Source organism: Stenella coeruleoalba, assembly GCF_951394435.1.
Source record: "Stenella coeruleoalba genome assembly, chromosome: 19".
NCBI lineage: Eukaryota > Metazoa > Chordata > Mammalia > Artiodactyla > Delphinidae > Stenella > Stenella coeruleoalba.
This window is the reverse complement of record NC_137165.1, coordinates 50815411-50842732: the sequence shown is the minus strand read 5'-3', so window position 1 is coordinate 50842732 and position 27322 is coordinate 50815411. Positions and strand designations below refer to the sequence as shown.

At 51.9% G+C, this 27322-nt stretch overlaps 1 protein-coding gene across 1 annotated transcript in view; it reads left to right on the top strand.

Annotated features, from left to right (window-relative positions):
- Positions 1-4903: 4903 nt before the first annotated feature.
- ENPP7 (ectonucleotide pyrophosphatase/phosphodiesterase 7) overlaps positions 4904-27322 on the top strand; it is a gene marked incomplete at both ends in the record, with an annotated part of 44681 nt that continues 22262 nt past the window's right edge. The window contains 6 exons of the mRNA XM_079905238.1: positions 4904-5156; positions 6450-6595; positions 7778-8404; positions 9072-9297; positions 10065-10153; positions 11832-12084. Of these exons, the coding sequence (XP_079761364.1) occupies positions 4904-5156; positions 6450-6595; positions 7778-8404; positions 9072-9297; positions 10065-10153; positions 11832-12084 (1594 nt within the window). The remainder of the gene's footprint in view (positions 5157-6449; positions 6596-7777; positions 8405-9071; positions 9298-10064; positions 10154-11831; positions 12085-27322) is intronic.

Genomic DNA, 27322 nt, shown 5'->3' with positions numbered 1-27322 from the left:
AATAATAGGGGAAACTGGGCATGGGGTGTATGGGAACTCTCTACTATCTCTGCAATTCTTCCATAAACCTAAAATTATTGCAAAATAAGTTTATTTTTTTAAATGTTTTGCCTAACCAGAAAGTATGGTAGATACTTGCATACATTTTCCCTCTAAGTGTGTTTATTCATATTCAATAAATATGCGTTGAGCACCTACTCTGGGCTGGCATCATGCCAGGCTCTGGGGATATAACAAACAACAATACAGCAGGCCCTGCCTGCAGGGAGCTTTGAGTCTACCTGAAGAATGACCAGCATGCAAGAGGGGGGGGGAAATTTACAGGTGACAAACTTAAATGACAGGAAAATAGATTTCAGAAGTATATCTTCCCAAAAATATACGCTGCAAATTACACAAAGAACTAATAAAGCCCTAAGATTCGATGATCGCTTTGACCACTCAATCAACGGTCAAAGATGATGAAGCATCTGCATGCAGGTAGCTAGAGATAAGAAATCGTGACATGAAACTCTCCTGGCCTCTCTGGCTTAATACGTTAAGACGTCATTACACACCTACCAAGCTACCCAAAAGGAATAAAAAATAAAACCCAATGAAAATAGTGGGGCAGAGGAGGTATCAGCAACTATCCACTTCACCCATTCCTGATGGCAATCTGATTGTAAGAACCAAGTAGCCTTTATATCCTTTGTCCAATAACCCCTCGCTAGGGACTGTACCCCAAGGAAATAATGTGAGTGGGAAAGAAAAGAAAAAAGTCAGTGATACCAAGATATTCACAGCTGCACTATTCTTTAAAGAAAAAAATCAACAGCCCCCAAAGCTGGACAAGAAGATCCCAAGTGGCTGGTAAGTCAATGGGATCTAGAAGTGGTTCCAAGGGGGGTTCTGTGGCCAGAACACCTGGGCGCAAGTCTCAGTTCCTCCACTAGCTCAGTGACCTTAAACCTCTCGATGCTTCAGTTTCCTCACCCGTAAAGTGAGGGTATTACTAACTCCTGCCTCCAAGAGCTGCTGCAAAGCTTGAATCAGATCGTGGATAAAGCCCTGGGCTTGATCTGCAGAGATGCCCTGTCACTGTTAGCTACAGTCAACTGCACAATCTTTCTGCTGACATGCTCTAGGAGACCAGGGAATAAAAAGGAATCTGATGGGGGATGAGCCAAGCAGCTCCCTGTGACAAAAGGTGAGCGAGGAACAGAGCCAAAAAAAGGAGGGGAGCTCCCCCAAGTCTGGCTGAGAGCCGGAAGCGGACCTTTCATGCCACCTGCAGGGCAGAGCCAGGCCAGCAGGACAGGGTGAGCGGGCCAGGGAACTCCCATATCCCCGATGAGGACCAGCAGAAGGATGTGCAGAGTGAGAGCAGAACAGCGACTCCTCCCTCACCACACCCCACAACCACCCGCCACCAACATACCCCAGGTCTGTGCCCCTCTGCCCCTAGCCCCAGCTTTGCCCCTGGACCACTGCATCAGCCCCTCACTCACACACAGCATGCTCCCGACCCCCCACACAGCAGCCAGCATATTATGACACACACACCCTGCTTAAACCCAGCAGGGCCTCCCAGAGCCATTATCCTATTGGATTAGGTTAAGATAGGTCCTGCTGAGAGTGACAGAAAACCCAAATAACGGCAACGGAAGCAAAGACAGAGCTTGTGTAACTCTCCCTTCGAGGGTGCCCCAGGGGCTGAGCCATTCGAGGCTGGCTCGGCCACACTGCCCAGGACGCCTTGGGGGACCAGGCTCCTTCTGTGTACCCTCCCCCGGGGAGCCCCTCATCATCGTCAGTCCTCGGGACAGCCTCTGAGCTTGAAGCACCAGAGGGAGAAAGAATCAAAAAAGAAGGGCAAAGCTGGCGCTGGGAGGAGACTGGAGGCTGTCACATGACATTTTTCTTTTGACCCATTGGCCAGGACATGCTCACATGGCCAAACCACACTGCAGTGCATGTTGGGAAATGTAGTCTTTTTTTTCTTGGCAGACATTTTATTATGGAAGAAAGGGAGAATAGATATTAGAAGATATAAGAACTGATATTAGAAGACAACTAACATAAAATCCAGATTCCCCCAGACCTGCCTCCCAGCCTCAAGCCTGATCACTCCCTTCCTCCACCTCATCACCCTCATTGTCTGTCCTTACCTGGAAGGCTTTCCTGCCCACTCTTCTCCCTGCTAAATCCATCCTGTAGGTCTGGATCCTCAGAGTAGGCTTCAGGTCCCCACTCCCAGCACTAGTGTGAATGTGGTCCCCACTGCTCTCTCCTAAGGCACCCACACTTCCACCGTGTTGCCCCACATTCGGTGGCTACTCACACAGGTACCTGGTCCACCGGCCGGAGCTCCGGGCCATGATCTCAGTGAGGGAAGGCCTGCCCTCTGGTCCTCCTGCACCCCAGCTCTGCGTGACGCCGGCCCACAGCAGCCCCCACATGCCCTGGTTGTAGGAGTCCATGCGGGGGACCATCTCCAGCTCTCAGACTCCAGCATCCGAGAGAATCATGAGGGGTGGCACCGTGCGTGGATTCCCCCCAGGGTGTGGCTCTGCAGATGGGGGGAAGGGCCCAAGAATCTGCACCCCGGGGTCCCCACCGCCTCACCCCAGAGGAGGCTGCTGACGGCTCTGTGACGCTGGGGATCGCCTGATGAGAATCCCTCTGGCCAGCCAAGCAGAGTCCTAGGTAGGACCGCCCTCAGCAGGTCAGCAGCGGAAGACAATTTAAACCAGGACATACCAAGGACTCGACACCTCCCGTCAAATTTCTCATGGGCACCTCCAACTGGATGTGGCCAAAATAGAATGTTCTGCCCTCGACCTGCCCTCTGACCTCTGATCGCCCAATGGGATACACGCAAGATACGATCACCCTGGCTGCCCAGGCGGGAAACCGGAACGTCTCCCTTGATTGCTCCCCTTCTGTCCCGCCCAACATGCAATCTAGAAGCAAATCCCTCCAGGAAAACCTCCAAACTCCCTCTGCATCTGTCACTCACACTGCCACCACCCTGGTTTAGACACCAGCAGTCCCCTCCCTGTGGAGCACCCAACCTCCCTTCCATTGTCATGCTGACCGTCCTGCAAATGGAGCAGCCTGTGTGTTCTTTCTTTTTTTAATGTTAAATCAGTTTATGTCACTCCCGTGTTTAAAACACCATCCCATGGGGGCTTCCCTCGTGGCGCAGTGCTTAAGAATCCGCCTGCCAATGCAGCGGACACAGTTTCAAGCCCTGATCTGGGAAGATTCCACATGCCACAGAGCAACTAAGCCCTGCGCCACAACTACTGAGGCCGTGTGCCACAACTACTGAGCCCGTGTGCCACAACTACTGAAGCCTGCGCACCTAGAGCCCGTGCTCTACAACAAGAGAAGCCACTGCAGTGAGAAGCCCGCGTACCGCAACCAAGAGTAGCCGCTGCTTGCCACAACTAGAGAAAGCCCGTGGGCAGCAACAAAGACCCAATGCAGCCAAAAATAATAAATAAATAAATTTATTTATTTTTAAAAAAAAATCCCATGGCATCCTCCCTGCACTGCACAAGAATGCCAGGCTCCGTACAACAGCCACACGCCCCAGGACCTGCCCTGCCGCTCTCCCACCTGCCCCGCCGCTCTCCCACCTGCCCCGACCCACTCCCCTGGCTGGCGATCCCCGGAATCACTCCCTCACAATCATCCTCTCACCAGGCCCTGGCCGACCACCGATCTGGTGCTGCCCCCTCCCACACCCCCCAGACAGATGCTCCATCTCATTTCCCAGCCATCAGGCCCTGGCTGACCACCAATCTGGTGCTGCCCCGTCCCACACACCGCAGACAGATGCTCCATCTCATCTCCCAGCCACCAGGCCCTGGCCGACCACCGATCTGGTGCTGCCCCCTCCCACATCCCCCAGAGAGATGTTCCACCTCATCTCCAGCTTTACTTCTTTCTGCTGACTCTATTTCACTGTTTTACTTGTTTATTCACTTTGTGTGTCCCCAACCGTGATGAAAGAAGCCAAGAACACCGTTTATCTCGTTCACTGCTGTGTCCCCAGGACTTAGAACGGGGCCTGGCTCACAGAATCTGCTTCATAGGTAGTGAGAGAGACAGAGACAGAGACAGAGAGAAAACTGCACAATGAACTCAGGGTTCCCTCTCCCGCACCACCCTCCCCATGAGCACAAGGTAAAAAGGGAGGCCCCCCTTCTGACCACCTTGTTGATGCACTCCAACGATGAGACTGCCCACGCCTGTGCACCCCTCTGAGGCTCCCTGGGGCCCGAGAAGGAGGGCACAGCAGGTGCTAATCTGGGCCATCAGGTTGGATCTCTGCCCGCCGCATCCCAGGAGCCCCCTTAACACAGGCAGGGAGGGGAAGAGGCACTCCCCCAAGCTGGGGCTCCCTGTGGACAAGGTCAGCCTCCTGGACCCTGGACCCCGGCCAGCCCACCCCACAGCCCTGGCCCAGGCAGGCCTGAGACCCACGTACCCCAAAGGCCTCCCCAAAGTATGGTCTGGAGGAGGGGCTCCCATCCAGGTGCTCTGGGAGCACAGTAAGCAGGGCACAGGGACAGAGAGTTACTATGAGAGCTGGGGCGGGGATACAGGCTTTCCCAATGGAGTAGGCCCGTTCTGCTCTCCAAGCCTTCGGGAATGGTCCCCATGCTTCCTGTAAAGACACTTATTCACGAAGTGGGCAGGGCATGGAGCCCAGAGAGATCCGCTGGCAATAAAGGCAGATGCGCATGAGGGCCAGGCAAGGACACGCGGTCAGGGGCCACTCTCTAAGGCACAGGTACGTGCACAGTCTCATTTCAGTTGCACAGGATAAGACTTGCCCATTGACCCTGGGACTTTGCTCTGCTCCTCAGAAGGCACCTGCCTGGGTTCTTGCATGTCTGGAGAACGCATCATGCGAAGCCCGGCTGTCCTCCTCGCCGTGGCTCTGGCCACCCTCCTGGCTCCAGCATCAGGGGCGCCCATCCAGCGGCAGGGGTCCCGGAACAAGCTACTCCTGGTGAGCTTCGATGGTTTCCGCTGGAACTATGACCAGGACGTGCACACCCCCAACCTGGACGCCATGGCTCTCGATGGGGTGAAGGCTCGCTACATGACTCCGGCCTTTGTCACCATGACCAGCCCCTGCCACTTCACTTTGGTCACCGGTGAGTGTTGGCCTCAGGTGGGGCTTGGGGGTGGAGGGAGAGCTGAGAAACCAGGGAACCAACAAAGGGAACTGAGCACATGCATGGAGCCCTGACCCATGGGGCTCGTGGTGCCAGAGACCAAGGAAAGACCAAGGAGGGAACACTGTCACTGGGCAGACATGACACGGCCAACGGGGTGATCAGCAACCCTTACCGTTGGTGGCAACGGATAGAAGGCAGATAAAAACACCTGGGTGTCTCAGTTTAAACGGTGATCACAGCCAGGGTGGCAACCTGGGAGGGCTTCTGGTGGAGGTGAGGGTGGCCAGGACTCAGAAAGGCAGGAGAAATGAGCCTGAGGCTCCTGCTTTTTCCACCGCTCACCCCTCTCAGCCACCCTCGAACCCACTATTGCTCTGTTTAGGCTAAAAGCCTAAAATCCAGGTGTCACAGAGGCACACTCCCTCCGGAGGCTGTAAGGAAGGATCCTTCCTGCCTCTCCCAGCTTCTGGTGGCCCAGGCGTTCCTCAACTTGTGGCCACAGCTCTCCAACCCCTACCCCCTTGTCACATGGCCATCTCCCCTCTGTGTATCTCTCCTCTTCTTATAAGGACACCTGTCATTGGATTTAGGACCCACCCTGATGCAGAATGCCCTCATCTTAACAAAACCAGTTACATCTGCAAAGACCTTATTTCCAAACAAGGTCACAATTGTAGGCTCCGGGTGGACACAACTTTGGGACACATCATCCGGTACAGACAGCTTATTCTCACACCAGCATTCCCATGACCACAGACCCTTCCACACACAAACGGAGGCACCTGGTGCTCCCTTTTGCATGTCACCTCCTTACTTAACATGTCACAATGGGGATGTGGAGAAAGGAGGCGAGCTCTTCATCACCCCGCTTTTTCCACCTTCTGAACTCACACACAGGCATTTTGCCCATGAAAACAATAAATTGTAAAACCTGCCTCCTCTTGGTTCATTTATCTGCCTGCCTGGGATTCTATTTCACGGCTGGGCCATAATTTATTTAATTAGCTCCCTCCTGATAGCCAGCCAGGTTGCTCCCAACCTTTTGCTAAAACCAACGAGGCTGCAAACAACATCCCGGCATGTGTGTATTTGCGCCTTCGTGCGCGTTTAGCTGCAGGGTAAGCTGCTCAAAGTGGAAGCAGAATCTCTGAGTCAGAGCATGTGGCTGTGATGGCCCAGCCCGGCTCCCTTGGCGGCGTGTGCTTCCCCGCTGCCCTGGCTGTTTCCTGCCCTCCCACCACTTCCTCTACGCGCCCACCCACCCCACAGGCAAATATATCGAGAACCACGGGGTGGTTCACAACATGTTCTACAACACGAGCAGCAAGGTGAAGCTGCCCTACCACGCCACACTGGGCATCCAGACGTGGTGGGACAACGGCAGCCTGCCCATCTGGATCACAGCCCAAAGGCAGGTATGCCGCACCCACACCCACTCGGACAGACGGGGGAGGTGGGAGGGGGACCCAGCCAACGAGGCCATGACCACGTGACATCCATGGCAGGCCCAGTCCCCGCCCTGGGAGTCCGACAATCCCGGCACAGAGCGGTGTTGAGTGGGGTCCCACGGGAGGTGGAAGCCTGACGCCCATGAGGACCCACCAGCAGCTACACAGCCTGCCCAGTCCTCCCTGGAGCCCTGGGACCCAGAGGGGTTGTTCCATTCTCCCAACCGGAGTGAAACCTGGACTTCGGTACTGGTGGGAAGGGGGCCGCGGGGAAAATAATGTGACTCCACAAAAAGGCAGGTAACAATGAAACGGCTTCGTACTGTTCCCCTGTCGCACGCCTCTCAGGGCCGGGCAGCTAGTTCTAAAGAGGTGGGTCATCCTAGTGAAAAGCCCAGGACCCCAGCATCTTGCAATGTTCTGGGCTTCCTGGCAACAAACTCAAATTTTTCAAGGTGAGCCCAGAATAAACTTCAGAGGTTACCCCACCCCATAGGCAAGGCATCCACTCATATCTGAGTCCCCTCGCTCTGGAAGGAGCTACCAGACACCAGGCTGACTTGCAGAAAGTGTAGCCAAGAACTTGGCATCTCGAGGAAGAATGGCCAGAGGGAGTGGCCAGGCAGACGGGGCATGCATGGACAGATGGTTGTGAGGACAGATGGATCTGTAAATAAAACAGCAATCGGTTTATGGAAAGACAGATGGATGGCCAGGTTGAAGGCTAGAAGGGCAGGTCATGGGCGGTGTGTGGAGGGGCCGATGGACACACGGCTGGACAAGAGTACAGCAAGCAGAAGCCGGGTTGCAGGCCGGAAGGGGAGGGCTCTTGGGGCAGCCCTGTGACCTAGGGCTACAGTGTCGATGAGGACGCAGCATAGCTGGGATACTTTTATACCTACTATCTCATTAGTGCTGAGTCCACTAGGCACCTGCTCTCTCCTCTATAAAATCAGTATCAGCCTTGATAACATAAGAGCTATGAAAGGCCTTTCAGAAAATACAAAGTCCGGTGCCTGCAGTAAGGAGCAGGGATGGGTGAGTGGGCAGAGCAAGGGCAGGCGGTGAGGGCAGAAGCGTCAGCAGCTCATGACAGGCAGGGGACAAGTGGTAGGAGGCCCGTGGCACTGACACCGCCTTCCCCGGCAGGGCCTAAAGACCGGCTCCTTCTTCTACCCGGGCGGGAATGTCACCTATCAAGGCGAGGCCGTGACGCTGAGCCGGAAGGAAGGCATCCTGCACAACTACAAGGACGAGAAGGAATGGAGAGCCAACATCGACACTGTGATGAAGTGGTTCACAGACGAGGGCCTGGACCTGGTCACCCTCTACTTTGGGGAGCCAGACTCCACGGGCCACAAGTATGGCCCCGAGTCCCAGCAGAGGAAGGATATGGTAAGGCAGGTGGACAGGACCGTGGGCTACCTCCGGGACAGCATCAGGAAAAGCAGCCTGGAGGGCAGCCTCAACCTGATCATCGTGTCTGACCATGGCATGAGCACCGTCAACAAGAACGCCAGCGACCTGGTGGAGTTCCACAAGATCGCCAACTTCACCTTCAAGGACATTGAGTTCGAGCTCCTAGACTACGGACCAAACGGGATGCTGCTCCCCAAGGAAGGAAAGCTGGAGAAGGTATACCAGGTCCTCAAGGATGCCCACCCCAGACTCCACGTCTACAAGAAGGAGCTCTTCCCCAAGTCCTTCCACTACGCCAGCCACCCCAGGGTCACCCCCCTGCTCATGTACAGTGACCCTGGCTACGTCATCCATGGGGTGAGTTCCTGGGGGCGCAGGTGCTTCCCTGGGCTGCTGGGTCTCTTTCCAGTTCTGTAAAAAGCACCCTCTGTTTCTAGCCAGACCCTAATTTGAGGAGTGTCAGCCACCAAAGGGACACACCTGCACTGTGTAACAGGAGTCGGGGGGCGGTGTACGTGCATTGCATACCTGTGTGTACGTGTGTGCATACGTGTGCACGCATATATGTGTTTGTGTGTGCTCATGTGTATAGGGTAAAATGCAGGAAGATTAGCTGTAAAAGTGACACGGAAGAGGTGAGAGCAAAGAGCCCAGGGAGGCTGAGTGGGAAGCAAGACGCAGAGCAGGGCAGGAAATCTGGGAGAGGAAGTACTGAGGTTTGAGGCGCCCAGCAATGGAAAGGAGCCCAGCAAGCATCCTTGGGCTGAAACTCCACCCCACTTACTTGGCGGTCTCCATTCATGTCACCGGGTCTTCGCTAAGCCTCCCTCTTTAGGCCACTGATCTTTGGGGGCTGAGAATTCAGAGAGACTGAGGCTCAGAATCCTTCCCACCCACACCCCCGCTTTGAACTCCTTCCAGGGGTCCTCTGCCAATGCAGGGCCATGCAGAGGGTGCTGGTGGAGAGGGTGGGGTGGGCTGGGAGGGCCAGCAAGAACTCACTCGGGGTCCTCCCTTCCCGCAGAGAGTGAACGTGCAGTTCAACAAAGGGGAGCACGGCTTCGACAACAGCGTCATGGACATGAAGACCATCTTCCGGGCCGTGGGCCCCAGCTTCAAGAGGGGCCTGGAGGTGGAGCCCTTTGAGAGCATCCACGTGTACGAGCTCATGTGCAAACTGCTGGGCATCGTGCCCGAGGCCAATGACGGGGCCCTCAGCACCCTGCTGCCCACACTCAGCTCCGAGGCCGGCGCCGGGGCCCTCAGCACCCGGCTGCCCACACTCAGCGCCGAGGCCGGCGACGGGCCCCTCAGCACCTGGCTGCCCACGACCCCCTCAGGTGCACCCCTGCCCTCCACCTGCACCCATTGCACCTCCAGGCAGTTGCAGGTGATGTGTGCGTGCCCAGCCTGCCACTAGGTGTCATCTTCTCTTTCCCTGTCCCTGGCTCCCGGGAACATCTCGAGTCCCTGACATTCCCACGGGCCCTGACATACTACAGTGCACTTTGTGCATCTTGGCCGCGCAGACAGGAGAGCAGGTGGACGTAAGCAGCCTTGTTTAAGGCGGGGAGGCTGAGGGCCAGAGGAGCCGGCAGTTTGCCCACAAGACAGGCCTTCCAGGTGAAGTCCACCTCCAGGTTCCATGGCCACATGAGGGCTCCTTTCTTCCTAAAGTCTTCCTCTGCCAGCCTCCCACACACATACCCTCACCGCAACCCTGACCCATCTCAGGGGCAAAGGTCACCTGGGAGCTGGCAAGGTGGCAGCCCCCGTAGGTGCCTGGCTGGAGGTGGGCAGGCCCCGCCGAGCAGGGGCTGTGAGGGGTCACATTGAAATGAGCCAGGAAGCCAGTGCAGCTGGGGCAGGAGAACAAGGCCGGGGGGCGGGTGGGGCCGGTGATGAAACCAGGGCACTTGTGGGGGCAGCCTGGTGGCATCTCGCCCGCCATTAAGCAGTCGGGGTGAGGGACATGCTCCCATTTCCCTCATTCACTGGCTCCTCCGACTTTCCTTAGGGTCTGCCCTCCCGCCAAGAAGCTGGCCCCCCTTGGTGATAGGACTGCTGGTGGCTGCACTTCTCCTGATCAATGTCGCACTGCTCAAGGTCAGAGGCCCAGGAGGTAGAGGGGAGGGTGGAACCATGCTCCCTGCAACTTCAGCTGACACCCCTGCCCTGTCAGTCCTCGGGCGCCCAGGCAGCCCCTGCCAGCCTCTCTGCTCTAGACTCGGAGCAGTTCTTTCTAAAGCAGACAGCCCAGACAGAACTTCCCCGGCCCCTTCCCTCCTGCCTGCAATGTCCCTGTTCTCCCTGGGAACAAGGGAAGCCACGGTGGGTCAGGTTTGGGAGGAGAACTGCAGGGCAGTGTTCCTGGAATGTGCGGGAAGCAAGCTCGGAGGACTCAGCTAGCTGCTGGGTGACAGCCCCTGGCCAAAGCAGAAGCAGGTCACTCGTTCTTTCTAAAACTATGCAGCGGGAGCCCGCTTGGTGTTAGGCTCTGGCCTGGGCTCTGGGGACACACAGTGAACCCTGGAGTTTGTAATTTAGGGGCCAGGGAGGGCAGATAATACGAAGAGAACAAATACATACCCAATAATGGCAGAGAGCAGGCCATAGAGAGGGTGGGGGAGAGGGGACTGCTGTTTAGGTCACCTGGCCTCGCCTGGAAGAGCCTCTGCGGGGTGGGGGGGATGTGGGATGAGGCCTGAATGATGAGGACCAAATGGCCGCACCAAGCCCCAGGGGACAAGATTCCAGGTAGGGCAGAGCAAGAGAGAGGCCCTGAGGTGGGACTGGCTCCTGTGCTTCTGGGAAAGAAAGGAAGCCAGTGTGCTCAGAGGCTGGTATACAAGCATGGGTACACGATGGGCTTCCATGGGAAGGCCCTGGGGGAGCCCCCAGCTGAGGTCACGCAGGGACGTGCCGTGGTCTGACACGAGTGATCAGGTGGCACATTAACTGCCGGGCAGGAGCACAGAAACAAGAGCAGGTGCGGCCAGTGAGGGGGTCACTCAGGGGTCCAAGCAGGACATCTCAGTGGCAGGGTGGAGATGGGGCAAAACGGACAGATTCAAGATACCTTTAAGGGTATACCTGACCTCCAAGGTTTACGGATAGATGGTGGGAAATGGAGGGTGAAGAAAATGGAGAGGTGAAGGATGAGTCTGAGGATCGGGGCCTGAGCTGCCCAATGAAGGACGGAGCCACTTACGGAGAAGTGAGCAGGCTAGAGTCATTCTGTACCCGCATGCCCCACCTTCACCCACCCTGTGCCCTCCCAGGTCCAGCTGAGGGTCAGGAATTCCCACAGGGGCCCTCCTCAGACTCCGCCCACCATGGGTGCCTCTGTGCTCCACCCTGGCCAGCGAATTCCCTCTATCCCTCCCTCCGGGCACGTCTGCTTCATCTCCTCCACCAGACCCGCCTTTCCCCTGCCGCATCCCTTCTTCCCAACCCAACACACACCTGTTCTTCCAGGTCTGCCTCTTCTAGGAAGCCTGCAGAAGCTGGCCACAGGGCCTGAGCCTGCTCTGACGGCCTACTGGACACGGATGGGCCTGTCTCCTCAGTAGACCTGGGGCCATGCCTCCCTGTCCCGACAGCCCCAGCCCATGCTTGGCCATGATGGTGCCGGCACTACGACCTGCCCAGGTTAGACCTCCGGAGGCACAGGTCCACTTACCGGTCCACGGCTCCCAGACTCGCAGGACGCCCCCACTCCTTCCCTCCCCCTCCCTCTCCTTCTCACCGCCCTCTTCTGCCTCCCCACTTCCTCTCACCGCAGAACTGTCCCGTGGAGGTGCCACTATCTGTGGCCACGGCGGGGGGGGTGTCGGGAGCCTGCTCGGGAAGGCGCCGCAGGCCTGATGGTGGTCGAGCTATAGGACCAAACCCTCAGATGCTCGGACCTCCACCTCCACCTCCGATGGGCGGCGAAGAGGCTCTGCCTGGAGTTCCCTGTCCCAAGTCCACATGCCTCCAGCCTGGGGCCATCTCCATCTGGGCTGACCAGGTCCTGCACCCAGGCCACCGGGAGGGTACCGCCAGGCAGAAAGCATGGATGGGAATAAAGGACCGGGCTGGTCGTTACTAAAACGCAGTGACCAGTGTGGGTGTGACCTTTTGTTCTAAAGCCTGCTGGTTTCTTACAGCCTCCCCACTTGGATCCAGTGTATAATAAACTCCTAATTCCTTAGGAGGCTGACAAACACAGGGGAACCCACTCATTCTTGTTGGGGATGGGCCCTAGAGGTACAGCCAGCAAGAGGTGGTAAAGGGTGGGATCCCCGTTAAAAAGGAAAGTGGGGGGGCTTCCCTGGTGGCGCAGTGGTTGAGAGTCCACCTGCCGATGATGCAGGGGACACGGGTTCGTGCCCTGGTCCGGGAAGATCCCACATGCCGCGGAGCGGCTAGGCGCGTGAGCCATGGCCGCTGAGCCTGCGCATCCGGAGCCTGTGCTCCGCAACGGGAGAGACCACAATAGTGAGAGGTCCGTGTACCGCAAAAAAAAAAAAAAAAAAAAAAAAAGGAAAGAGGGGATGAGAACTGACAGGGAACCAGAATCTCTATGCCACATTGTTCAGCAAAAAAGAAAACACTGCAAATGGTAGAATGCCACTGGGGCGGGGAGAAAGGGGGGATAAGTCTAGACATAAGACATGTCCCTGGAGAAGTTTCAAGAGAGGGTGAGCATTGACTGGGTCCAGAGAGGGGACCTGGGTGACCAGCCCAGGAGCAGGGAAGACACTGTCCACCACCTAGTGCCTTGGACACTGTCAGTACTGAGCCACTTCAAGGACTGTGCGTTCACAACTACTTTCAAGAGCGTAGACTTTGGAGTCAGACCAACTCCTGCTCCAGTCTGTCCCCACCCACAGGCTGTGGCCTTAGGGGGGTCATTTACCTCCTCCAACCTCAGTTTCCTCATCTGAAAAGAATGGGATGATAAGGAGGTGCCTGCCTCCCTGAGATTACCCCAGGATGAAGCACCGGGGCAGATGCTTCATAGATGGTAGCCATGGGAATGATTAAATCCCTACTGTGGGAGGTACTGGACTTGTCAAATTCAGCTCTTTTTCTTTTTCTTTTTAAAAAATTTATTTATTTATTTTTGGCTGCGTTAGGTCTTCGTTGCTGCTTGCGGGCTTTCTCTAGTTGTGGCGAACGGGGGCTACTCTTTGTTGCGGTGCACAGGCTTCTTATTGAGGTGGCTTCTCTTGCTGTGGAGCACGGGCTGTAGGTGTGCGGGCTCAGTAGTTGTGGCACGCGGGCTCAGTAGTTGTGGCTCGCGGACTCCAGAGCGCAGGCTCAGTAGTTGTGGTGCACGGGCTTAGTTGCTCCGCGGCGTGTGGGATGTTCCCGGACCAGCTTTCGAACCCATGTCCTATGCATTGGCAGGCAGATTCTCAACCGCTGCGCCACCAGAGAAGTCCCAAATTCAGCTCCTAAACAAATAAATCCAGCTGTACCGATGGGAGACGCACTGTTTGAAGGACAGCTTTGTCAGGATCTGCCTGTTCCTCACCTATGAATCCCCCTCTCCCTTCCCCGGGCCTCTCGCTTCTACCTGCAGCTTGAGCTTCACCTCCATCTGCACGATCCATCCATCCCAACCTGCCCTCCACAGCTGCCTAACCACCAGCCTAGAGCTGGAGTCCTGCCTGACCGGAAAGGCCTTGCGGCTCCCTGGCCCTGCATCCCATAGTTGTCCTGGAAGGACTACCCCGCCCCCACTGCCTGCAGCCATACCAGGATACCCAGACCCTCCTGCCTGCCCGTACCACCTTCTGACTCTGGACAGGCCCAAATCAGGCTGGAGGAGACCGGGGGGTTATCCCTATACATCCACGTCCACGGAGCAGTGAGAGTTCACAGGTGCCGGCATAACAACCACGACCCCCGGGTTTCCAAGAGACGCCCAACCTTTAACTGAGAGCCCACGATTATCATGGTCAGCCTACCCTGCTTTCCAGGGACGGGCCAACAGATACTCTGAGAATTACTCTTGATTGGCTCTTTCAAACAGAAAAGAGAAAGAGAGAGAGAAAAGAGAGAAAAATAATCTGGTCTGTCCCACATTAAGTATCCTGCTAGTACAGATGTCTGGCGTCACCAGAGCACCCCAAAAAAAATTCCAGGCAGTTGACTGACTTACTGAATAAGCTTCCTTTATCGGGAACACAGGAGCTAAGGCGGGCAGTGAGCTGTGGGCCGTTTCCCATCTGTGCAGCTGGGGGTGGACCAGGGGTGGGGGCACTGCCCTGAGCACCATGGCGGGTTCAAACCAGCTCCCGAACTCCAACACTCACTAACTCAACACTCTGCAGCCCTGGGCAAGTTCTCACATCCGGGCCTCAGTTTCCTCACCTGTAAAATCAGGACCAATAGCAGTACCTGTCTCATGGGGTGGGCCTGATGACTGAGTTAATATCTGCAAACTGGACTTCCTGGTGGCGCAGTGGTTAAGAATCTTCCTGCCAATGCAGGGGACACGGGTTCAAGCCCTGGTCCGGGAAGATCCCACATGCCACGGAACAACTAAGCCCGTGCGTCTCAACTGCTGAGCCTGCGCTCTAGAACCCGCGAGCCACAACTACTGAGGCCCACGTGCCACAACTACTGAAGCCCGCGTGCCTAGAGTCCGTGCTCCGCAACAAGAGAAGCCACCGCAATGAGAAGCCTGCGCACTGAAACAAAGAGTAGCCCCCGCTCACCGCAACTAGAGAAAGCCCGTGCACAGCAACGAAGACCCAACACAGCCAAAAATAAATAAATACATTTATTTAAAAAATATATATATCTACAAGCTGCTTAGAACAGGGTCTGGCCCACGGAAGGCCTACATGTTTTAGGAGTTATGAAGAGACAGGGTATCACGTAGTGAGAAAGTAACAACGGCTCCCTTTTCATCTCCAAGCCTTCTTGTTTCTCTAGCAGAAAGCTTCTGGTTGGTGATACTAAATCTTAAAACACCTCCTTCTGTAGCATAGAGAGAGGACCCAGGCTCAGAGCTCTGGCGGGCAACTGTATAAGGGTGGAATGTTACAACCCTGTTTTATTTGCATTATATTTGTTTTTATGATCATCTTCAGCGTGGATGAGTGCTACTGATTTTCCATTTGAGTCTGTTATTTTAAATTTTTTCCTTTTAAAAGTAACAAGTAAAAAAGAATGAGTTGATTTAAAGAAAAATGTTGACTGGTGGACATAACAAAACGTATAAATAATAAAGGAGGTTATCCGGAAGCAGACCTGCTGAAGGTTGTCCACTATCCTCCTGCCTCCCCTCCCGCCCCCACAGTGTGGCCAGCCCAGGACACTTCTGGAGGGCAGCACTCGGCCTCTCTATGGCCAATGTCCAAAGATTCCCCCTCCCAGCCCCTCCACAGAAATACACTATATTTCAAACATGCCCTGCACCCTTCTCGGCTACCTATCAGAGGAGTTCAGGACACCACAGAAAACTAATGTTGCAGTTTGCTGCACAAAGTTCATTTTACTATCAGTCCAACTAAAAGAGTCTGGAGAAAACCCCAGCTGAAACAAAGCCATGCACTGCATTCTGGAGCCAATGGAGATGACTGGGGACTCACACATCATCCACACACAACTGCCTGTCAGCTCAGAGCCTTTGTTGAATTTGGCCAGTCCCACTGCTGGCAGTAATGGATGAAACATCTGAGTAAAGACTGGGTAGTTCATGCCTGGCTGGGTGTATGATTGGGACACTGAAAGCCCCCTTTGTCAAGAAGTTCTATTCTTTAGAGCCAGCTCTGCACGCTGTCACCAGGAGGCAGCACTCTTGGGCTCCTCAACACCCCTTGAAGCCTTTCTCAAGCAGCTTCTGAAGTAGAGAGGAATTCAGAACCTCCTGTTCCTCCAGCTTCTCCTTCTCCTCTGAAATAGCTGCACTCCTCCTCAGACCAGCCTTGGGGAAGTGGTCAAGCAGTATTTATGTTTCCTTTGGCTTTAGATGGAGCCCCAAGCAAAACACCGGGCGTTCAGAGAAAACTAGAACTTTCTACACTAGATTTGTTTTAGGATCCCATGAGGGAAGGGATCATGTAGCCCCATGCTTAGCACAAGGGCCACCCTGGATCAGTGGTTCTCAAATTGGTAGGTCTGGAAGTGGGCCTGAGGATTTACATTTCTCACTAGTTCCCAGGTGATTCTGATGCTGCTGCCCCTGGCACCACATGTGAGAATCTTTGCACTGGATAAAGGTTATGAATGAAAGAAAAGAAAAGAAAGACGGAGGGAGGGAGGGAGGGAGAAAGGAAGAGAAGGAAGGAAAGAAAGAAAGGAAGGGAGGGAGGGAGAGAGAGAGAGAAAGAGAAAGGAGGGAAGGAAGGAAGGAAGGAAAGAAGGGAAGGAGGGAGGGAGGGAGGAAGAAAAATGGCCTAGACCAACCTCCTCGTGTTAAACAGGATAAGAAGGTGGCGTCACCCACCAGTTTGCTCTGGACAAAGGTGGGAGGGGAGCACAGGTATATCCAAGTTCAATCCTGGTAGGCTTGGCCAGCCTCTTCCCGAGAAGGCTCTACTTGCTGGCAAAGAAGTCTGTGCTTTCCGGAACCCAGCGAGCTGCTCCCCTCTCCACTGAAGAGAAGCCTCCCTTCAGCCCTTCCCAGTCTTTTCATTTGTCCTGGGACTCAACAGGAGCACCTGCGAGTCTTAAAACCCGACCACTGCTTGCGACGCGTTCCGGCGACCTTTAGAACGCGCGGGTTCATCTCCCCCGAGCTGGAACCGAAGCACCGAAGCCTTGCTGCGCCTTCACACCTCACAGCAGCAAGCGCTTTGCGCACCGGAGTCGCTGGGAGGCGAGACGGCAAGAATCCTTCGGCCCCCGCCCCAGGCCTGCAGAGCTCCCGACTCAGGTCGCCGGGTCCCCCAGGCAAGCAGGGTCACCAAGGAGGGCAGCGCGTCCAGACTCCAACGTGGGCGCCTCATCCGACGCCTCCCCACCCCCCACCGCCCACCCCCGCCACGGGCCATCTGTTGCCATGGTTACCCGCCGCACTCCCTGCAGCCCGAGCCGGAGGTTCACCTCGGCAGGCAGAGGACCGCTGAGCCCGCTTGAGCTGGGGACTCAAGCAGGACGGGACGCGAACCTCACGCGCCGCATACGTACGCTGTGCACTTTCACACGCGAACCGCACACGCCGCGCACTCATCTCACCCGCACTCGGCACGTACCACATCCCACCCCACACACACCACATACACACAAAACACACGCCACATGCACGCACACTCCACACGTGTTGCGCACACTGCATGCACCCCACGCTCTACACCACCTCGCTCCACACCCAGCCACACACAGCATAAAAACACGTACAACACATACAGATACACACACACACACACACACACACACACACACACACACACACACACCCCTACTCGGGACCTAGACGCCGGAGGATACCAGCCCTAAACAGGCGCCCCCCGCTGGCCCTGCGCCGACTTCTACCTCCGAAGGCACAGTTCGCAGCTGGGTAGAACCCTTGCCCGCGCACGCGCAGCAAACTGGTGCGCCCGTTCCTTTTGTGATCGGCGGGCAGCGGATTCCCTGGCCCTCTCTGCAGCTCGACCTTGAAGGTCATTTAAGGGACGGGGCAGCACCGAGGGGCGCGCACCCCCAGGCTGGACGGTCAGCGCGGTGGCCCCGGACCCCCCACTCCTCATCCCGCCCGGAAGCGCCCTGACCCCGCGTCTCCTAGCGACCAAAGCCCAGCGGGCCAGCCCGAGGGTGTCCCGGTCGGACCGCCCGGGGGCGCGCTTCCAGGGAGAGCTTGCCAGGGCCTGAGCCTGGGGGACCCAACCACCACCATCGCAGGAATGCCGCCTCCTAACCCCATCGCACCTCCGGAGGTTGCCCCTCCATCCCACAAGGCAGAAGGAGGCTGAAGGTGGTGAGTCTCCCAGGAGGAGAGACCTAGGCCACTCACATAACCCCAGTGCCAAGAAGGCAAGTCGCTAAGACCCGGAATCTTTTCCATCCGGATGAGAATTTACTCTGGTCAATTTTTTGTTTTCCTTTTGGTGATAAATCACTGAAACTTTCAGCTTAAATCTCCAAAGAATTTCAAAAAGTGGAGCGACATAGCTCTAACAAAACTATCCCATTACCATGAATAAATTTTATATGAGCAAGTTTTCTCATAGTCTACACCAATAAAAATGAAAAATGGGGTTGGAATTGATTCTGAACCACATCTCAGATAATAAGTGATATTCATCCAATGACACATGAACCATTTGAAAACATACAGCCCCAACTATCTCGTTAAGAGATGCAGTCCAACAAAAATTTAACTTTTATATGTATATCATAAACATATACCACAATTTTAATACATTTTTGTTGGTTTGAGGAGTTGATTAATTGTATAAATCACTCAACCCAGAGAAACTTTTTTTAATAGAGTCTTAGAGTCACAGGAAATAAAATATTTAAAATTTACATTACATACATGTTTTTGTTGCAGAGACCTATGCTTGAGTGGTTAGTGAATTACTTTCAAACGTAAAAATGTTTTTATCAAAATAAAATTCAGTGGAAGAAGTGAAAGGTGGAGGAGAAAAGAACGAAGAAGAATCTGCCCATGTCTTTGGTATCATGAGGCCACATTGCTGCCTAAATTACATTTCGTTTTGATATATTTAAAAGAATTGTCCAAGGAAAACTGGAGGCAGATGCATTTAGAAAAAGAAAGTTTTCTTGCAAAGAGTGCAGAAGAGGCAGACTTTAGAAGGACTGGCTCACCAAATCCAAAAAGCCATCAAGTATTTAAAGGGGAAAAAAAAATCATGAGAGAACTAAGGTCACCAAATTTACATTCATCTGTCCTGGGTGGGTCAGCAGCCACTTTCTCCTGCGATAATGCTAACCCTACAGGTCAGGACACGTGACAGGAAGAGCAAAGGTCGGGGCTAAAATTCTTGTTGTTATCGAATAGAGTCGAAGTTCACAGGAAATAGGCAGGGTTGGATCATTTAGAGACTGTGATTTACGTTCATCTCAAGGTGCAAAGTGGTTTGCTGGGTTGGTTTGGGTTTTTTTGTTTTTTGTTTTATTTGGCTGCGTTGAGTCTCTGTTGCTGGGCACGGGCTTTCTCTAGTTGTGGCGAGCAGGGGCTGCTCTTTGTTGAGGTGCGCGGGCTTCAGTAGTTGTGGCCACGCGGGGTCAGTAGCTGTGGCTCGTGGGCTCTAGAGCGGAGGCTAAGTAGTTGTGGTGCACGGGCTTAGTTGCTCCGCATCATGTGGGATCTTCCCAGACCAGGGCTCGAACCCACATCGCCTGCATTGGCAGGCGGATTCTTAACCACTGCACCACCAGGGAATTCCCGGTTGGTTTGTTTTTAGCGGAGGAATGTAACTTGCTCAATAACCTTGGAAGCAGGACAAAATGTCAGATTTTGCTTCTCCAGAGTGAGGAACCATTTTATTTTTGAGTCGAAGTTTACAATACACTGGAAATCACATCGTTTGCAACCTTGTAAACCTCATGATGAAAAACAATAGATATCAACCTGAAAAGGTACCAAAGTTGCATGATTTTTCCAAATTCTTTTAGGAGTTATGTGGACAAAGCAGCTTGAAGGCCATTGACCTAGTTCAACTCCCTTTTGGACAGACTTGTCCACTGTTACAGAGTGCTGGTAAAATGCAAGGGAAGCTGGGCAAATGACCAAGGAGCACAAGGAAAGACACTCAATGTCACCATCTTCAAGGAAATGCAAATTAAAACCACAGTGAGATGTCACTTCACCACATAAAATGAATATAATTTTTTTCAAAAAAGGAAAATAAGTGTTAATGAGGATATGGAAAAGTTGGAACACTCATATATTGCTGGTGGGAATGTAAAATGGTGCAGCCGCTATGGAAAACAGTTTAGTGGTTCCTCAAGAAGTTAAATATAGAATTACCAAAGGACCCAGCAATTCCACTCCTAGGTATATACCCAAAAGAATTAAAAACAAGTGTTCAAACAAAAACTTGTACACAAATGTTCATAGCAGCATTCTTGACAGTCGCCAAAAGGTGGAAAAAGCTCAAAAGTCCATCAACAGAAGAATGGAAAAATGAAATGTGATGTATCCATACAGTGAAGTAGTATTCAGCCATAAAAAGGAGTGAAGCACTGACACACGTTACAACACAGGTGAACCCTGAGAACATGCTAAGTGAAAGAAGCCAGACACAAAAGGTCACATATTGTATGATTCCGTTTATATGAAATGTCCAGAATAGGCACATCCTTGGAGACAGAAAGCAGTTAGTGGTTGCCAGCGGCTGAGGGGAGGGAGAAACAGGGGGTGACTGCTTCATGAATGCAGGTTTCCTTTTGGGGTGATGAAAATGTTCTGGAACTAAATAGTGGTGATGGTTGCATGACACTGTGAATGTACTAAATGCCACTGATTTATACACTTAAGATAGTTTAAATGATATGCTTTATGTTACGTGTATTTTAGGAAAAAAAACAGGTTCTGGGGCCCCACAAAAAAAAAAGCAGGGAGACTGCATAGTGGCCATGTTTCAGGCCATGAAACACGGGGGACCCAGTTTGCTTAGCCCGCTTCCAACAAAGCTGCCCCAGTCCTCTGCTTAGCTGATAAATGCTGCTGCGGGGACCCACAGGGGAGCCAGGAGGAGCAGCTTGGGTTGTCCCCGCTCTGAAGAGGTCAACCCAACTCCCATCAGAACCTGGCTGGAGCCCCAATTCCTCCATAAGAGAAGCTCAGGGAAGGTGGACGAGGACGCTCCAGGGAGCACCTGGAAACTCCTCCTCAAGGCTGCTCTGGGCTCCAGTTGTGGGGTATCAGTCCCAGTGAATTGATTCCTGGTGGCTCAATGTGGAAAATGACATTTTTCAATCATCAGATTCAAGTCATCAGCAGATTGTTTTTCTTTTTTTAAACAGAGCACACCTTAACAGATACCTCCCACCCTCTGGATAAAAAGTTAAGGTTGACGTATTCCACATCTGGAATTAATTAGGGAAGTGGTTCTTTTAACCGGCAGTTCCTTGGGAGAAACTCATTCTGGAGAACAAATGTAAGAGCCAATGTTTTTGGACAAACCACGCCACAGAGAAAACCCCTCTGGAAGTCCAGTGTTTTACATGGAAACTTCTGCTAAACAAACAGGTCAGGGGCAGCGGCACATAATTTGTAAATGTCCAGCCCAGGGAACAGGAAAGACCGTGTCTGTCCAGAACAATCATCCCTCCGCAGCTGCACACTCCCTACGGGAGGATCCTCCCAGAAAAGGCTCTGGTTGTTCAGTTCTTACTACGGCTACTCGTAAGACTTTATTAGAAAATTAACGTTTTCCGTTTATGTCATTTTCACCAAAGGTTTGCTTTTCTCATGCGAAACGTGGGTAAATAAATTCTGCAAAGAAATTCAAAGGACCAATAAGCAAGCATAGGGAAGGATGTTCATCCTTTCTAAAGAGCCAACAGCAGAGGGATGCTATTTGGACCTAATCATTGCTTTTTAAGATAAAACACAAAGGCAGGTTCCCACCACCACTCACCCAGATGGGAAGCAACTGTCATCACCCACCTTTTCACTCTTTCTGTGGTTCTGCTCCTCCACCAGTTTTGCCACTAATTATGTATGAGACCCTGTGCAAATCATCACACCTGTGTGCCCAGTTTCCTCTGTTAAAACGGGGTTCTGTGTGGTTTTTGCACTTTATTTATTTTTTATTTTTCAGCTGCGTTGGGTCTTCATTGCTGCACGCGGGCTTTCTCTAGTTGCGGCGAGCGGGGGCTACTCTTTGTTGCGGTGCATGAGCTTATTGTGGTGGCTTCTCTTGTTGCAAAGCACGGACTCTAGGCGTGCGGGCTTCAGTAGTTGTGGCACGTGGGCTCTAGAGCACAGGCTCAGTAGTTGTGGCCCACGGCTTAGTTGCTCCACGGCATGTGGGATCTTCCCAGACCAGGGCTCGAACCCGTGTCCCCTGCATTGGCAGGAGGATTCTTAATCACTGCACCACCAGGGAAGTCCTTTTTGCACTTTAGGGAGTGCAGGTTACATAGACTGAGCAGGGCCTCACTGTCATGTTATTCTGACCACAAAGGCCAATGTGATGCCAAAAGCATTTCCGTTTTTTTTTTATTATTATTTATTTATTTATTTTATTTACTTTTGGCTGCGTTGGGTACGTGGGATCTTTCGTTGAGGCATGCGGGCTCTTCGTTGTGGAAGCGGGCTTCTCTTGAGCTGTGGCATGTGGGTTTTTCTCTTCTCTAGTTGTGGCCCACAAGCTCCAGGGTGCATGGGCTCTGTAGTTGTGGCGCACGGGCTTAGTTTCCCCGCAGCATGTGGGATCTTAGTTGCCTGACCAGGATCGAACCCGCGTCCCCTGCATGGTAAGGCGGACTCTTTACCACTGGACCACCAGGGAAGTCCCAGCATTTCTGTATTTTGTATCTTCAACTATATCTTGAAGTTACCGACCAATACGCGCTCTTTCGTCCACAGAGACAATCCAGCCACCTACTATGTGTGTTTTCTGTGGCGGCTCTAACAAAGTGCCACAGACTGGATGGCTTCAAACAACCCAGACTTCTGGAGGTCAGAAGTCTGACATCCAGGTGTCGGCAGGACCGGGGTCCCTCTGATGGTTCCGGGGGAGAATGTTCCCTTGCCTCTTCCAGTTCCTGGCGGCTGCCAGCACTTTTTGGCTTGTGGCCACTCACTCCAATCTCTGCCTCCATCATCGCATGGGCTTCCCTTCTATCTGTGTCTCTACTCTTCTGTGTCTTATAAAGACACTTGCCATCGGATTTAGGGCCCACTCTGTTCATCCAGGACAATCTCATCTCCAGATCCTTAATTACATCTGCAAATACCCGTTTTCCATAAAAGCTCACATTCGGAGGTACTGAGGGCTAGGACTTAGAACACATCTTTTTGGAGGCTGCCAATCAACCCACTACACCTGCTTACTTTATACATCTAACAACTTTGCCATGGGAGTGATTAGGTATTGTTATCCAGATGGATTCCCAACCCATTAATAGGGATAGAGCTACCCCTGGAACCCAGTGCTCCTAAAACCCCAGCCAGAGGTCAGCTGGAATGTCCAGCAGGAACCTGAAACAGGTGATGGGGCTGGTTTATTTCATAACATGAAACAAATCCTCTGGGCTTTTTGCCCACAGACCTACCCCATTTGTATGTTCAATAAGCAGGAATAGTCCTCTTTCCCCAAGAGATGGAGACCTCTCCAGCTGTTTTTTTATTTTCCACTTTTGATAGAGACACAGGTAATGGAAATATTTTGCTTTTTTCTCAACTCGACCATGAGAAAGACAACAGCATAAGCACAATAATATACAGCAGTCAACCTCTGGTCTCACTGTCTGGATGACACTGTCCCAGGGTCAGGAGCAGCTCCTATCTGCTCTGCGGTGGCTGACATGCAGGACGGCAGCCCAGTGTGGCCAGATCTCCCTGTTTTTCACAAGAAACTTGACAGTGGATGTTCTTGGGGGGTGAAATCTCCCCATTATTAAATGTTGACAATTAATTCAACATATTTAAAAGCCTGTTTGGTATTTGTACGCCCACGTTCACAGCAGCACCATCTCTAAAGTCAAGGGGTGGAAGCAACCCAAGTGTCCATCGAAGGATGAATGGATAAACAAAATGTGGTCTACCCATACAATGGAATATTATTCATCCATAAAAAGGAAGGAAATTCTGACACCTGCTACAACGTGGATGAACCTTGTGGACATGATGCTCAGTGAAATCAGCCAGTCAAAAAAGGACAAATATTCTGATTGCATTCATGTGAGGGACCTGAAGCCGTCAGATTCACAGAGACAGACAGTAGATGGTGGGTGCCAGGGGCTGGGGGAGATGGATGGGGAGTTAGTGTTTAATGGGCAGAGTTTCAGCTTGGGAGATGAAAACATTCCACAGATGGATGGTGGTGATGGTTGCACAATGACGTGAATGTACTTAATGCCATGGAATCGTCCACTTAAAAGTGGTTAAAAGGTAAATTTAATATTATGTTTAACAATTTACAGTTTAAATGTACAATTGAAAAAATGTTTAAAAGACCCAGCTTGGACCCAGCATGGGCCACACATCACATCTGGATGCCAAATGAAGCCCACTGACTGCCAGTCTGGGGGTTGAGCAAAGTTTCTTGATGGCAGCAAGCCTTATTCCCAGGTGTTTCCCCAGCACCCAGCCCACCACCTGTCTGTCCCCTAGTAGGTTTAAAATATGTCATTTGGTGTTTTGGTTTTTCAATGCAATGTTGGTAATATACACAATACAAAGGAACTGTATACACGGAGAATTGTGTGAGCCTTTACACACACACACACACACACACACACACACACACACACACACACCCCTGCACAGAGGGGTGGGTTGGTAAGGAGGTGCATCCAGGGTACCTAACGCCATCCACTTAGCTCCACGAAGAAGCCCAGACAGGCTACCTGTGATGATCTGGATGGTAAAACCTTTCCCTCGAATTACATAAATACATTTTCTTTCGCAGTGGAATGAGAAAGAATGTTGAGGGATACACAAAGCCAGTGAACTAATTGGGAGGATGTGGAAAGTAACCAAGTCATCCCAAAGTGGCTGTGGGAAAAGGCTTCAGCATTTTCAAGTTTAAATTGCAAAGCCAGCTGGAGGCAGATGGGGGAGGCTTCTCTGTACAGGAAAAGGAACAGGCAAAATGCCCAGTCGGATACATTTTTTTCCAAGATCTTCAGCCTGAAACACAAGGTGCTTAAAAAGTCTGCCTTTGACACCCGAGACCTGGCCAGCCCAGCCTCGAACAAGGACAGCAAAGACTTTGGAGGAGGGAAGTAGGAGGTGTCCCCGTTGTCAGGCAGGCTTCCCTCCCTTCAGTTCTGTAAACACACCTGTGGGGGCAACAAGCAGGGACAAGGACCAACAAACACAATCAACCTACCTCTTGCTCCAAAACTGGGTCCTTTCCATTTATCATGAACCTTCCTAGGCCACCAATCTCTCCTTCTCGCCGTCCTCACCTTCAAAATGCACACATAAGCTCATCACCAACATTCCATCAGCTCTTTAGTGAGAACCTACTATGGCCGTGCACAGCTTTCTAGGCAGAATCCCTGCATCCCCTGCCCGGAACTCCAAACTCCTGCCCTCAGCTTGGTGAAACCGGTACTACCCCGACCTCTACTGTGCAACACTGCATTCAGGTAACTTCCAGGAGTCAGTGACATTCCATCGTGGAGGCACAGAGGTTTCAACTCATGCCAACGCAAGACACCACGGGCCACATGGAGCTTTGGGTTAGGAAGGATTCTGAGACCCAGTCTAGGCTCAAAGGGAAACCATGCTGTGGTAAATTGGTGAAGTCATCCCTGGAAATAAGATGGAGAAATGATGGTGCCTCCCAGTTCTGGGTTTATTTTATTCTAAAGCACTTACCAAAATTAAATTTAAACTCCTCATTTTGATACTGTGTGATCAAGGTATACAAGCAAAGGAAGAGTGTGGCTCGACAGTTGTGTTTCGAAACTAACATCAGTAGAAACTCCTGTGTTTTGCTGTAGGTATAAAATTATTTCCTTTCCATGCTTTTCAAATACAAGGTCCTAATTTCTTCAATATACAAAGAGTGGTCGCAAATACAATTTTAAAAAGATGAATGACGTAATAGAAAGGATTTGAATAAAATATTTAGACAATTCTCAAAAAAGAAGTATATTAATGGCCAGCAAATCCAAGAGAAGGTGTTCAGCCTCTCGCTCATAACTAAAGCAACACAAAGCAAAGTGAGATGCTATTGCAGGGGGCGGGGGGTGGGGGGATCTATTTTAAAGTTGAATAAAAGCATTTTCACCTAATGTTGGTGGGCGTGGGCATTGGTGAAAGTTTCTGGAAGAACAATTTGGCTTCATCTATCAAACTTGAAGATTTTATATATCCTTTGACCCACACACTTCACATAAGCCTGCAAAAATACTTTCTATGAGGCGTTTACAGCAGCATTATTTGCAATGTCTAACACTTGAAAACTACCCAAATTCCATCAACAAGACAATGAGTAAATTCGTGGGGTAGACATTCAATGGGATACTACTCAGCAATAAAAGTGAACTATCTGAACCTTGCAGACTAATGCTGAGTGAAATAAGCCAGACAGGGAATTCCCTAGCCGTCCAGTGATTAGGACTTCTCGCTTCCACTGCAGGGGGCACCAGTTCAACCCCTGGTCGGAGGAACTAAGATCCCTGCAAGCCACACACTGCAGCCAAAAAAAAAAAAGCCAGACAGCAAAGAGGACATCCTGTATCATTCTATTTACATGAAATTCTAAAACAGGCAAACTAATTTATGGTGTTATAAGTTGGAATAGAGGTGACATCTTGGGTCGGGGGAGCCCCAAAGGACACTTTGCCTCAGCATCCTCCACCTGAGTGGTAATTACAAAGATATATACATAATGTGAAAATATGCTGAGCTATTTCCTTAAGATCTGTACTCTTTAGTATATGTAAGCTATATCTCAATTTTACAAGTTATTTTTACTGTGAGCATATGTTACTTTATATGTACAAAAATCACAATATATTAAAAATACTCAAAAAGACAAGCTATAAATATATTTTTACCATGAGCATGTATTACTTGTGTGTGTGTGTGTGTGTGTGTGTGTGTGTGTGTGTGTGTGTGTGTGTGTATATATATATATGGAAAACACAGTATATAAAAACACATTTGAAATATTTTATGTATATATTAAACACACAAAATAGAAATATATCTTTTATGGTGAGCACACATTACTTTTATATATATGGACAACACAAGATGTAAGGAAAATATAAGACCAGACTCTTGAAAGAGTAAATCTCCTCGCCCCCCAACCCCCAACGTGCAAACTAGTCCCCTCCTTTGCACCCAGCCTCAGGGGGAATCTGCATCCCTCCCCAGCCCGCCCAACTCCTCTGTCTTGCCTGCCCTCCTGGCACTTGGCCACCTGCTTCAGGGCAAGAGTCATTTCTAAATACTTGCAGTTGAGAAGCTGTGAGATCAAAAGGAATTCTTGCTTGTGTTCAAGAGGCCTCGTCCAGGGGAAGGCCTCGGCCCAGGTGTAACTATCAATACATCTCCAGCCAAACAACTCTGTGTTGCTGGAGATGGAGATAAAGGACTCTGGGGGGTTCCTGGGAGGCTTCCAGAACATCAGAGGAGGCTTCCTGGGATCGACTATAGTGAGAAGGGCAGGG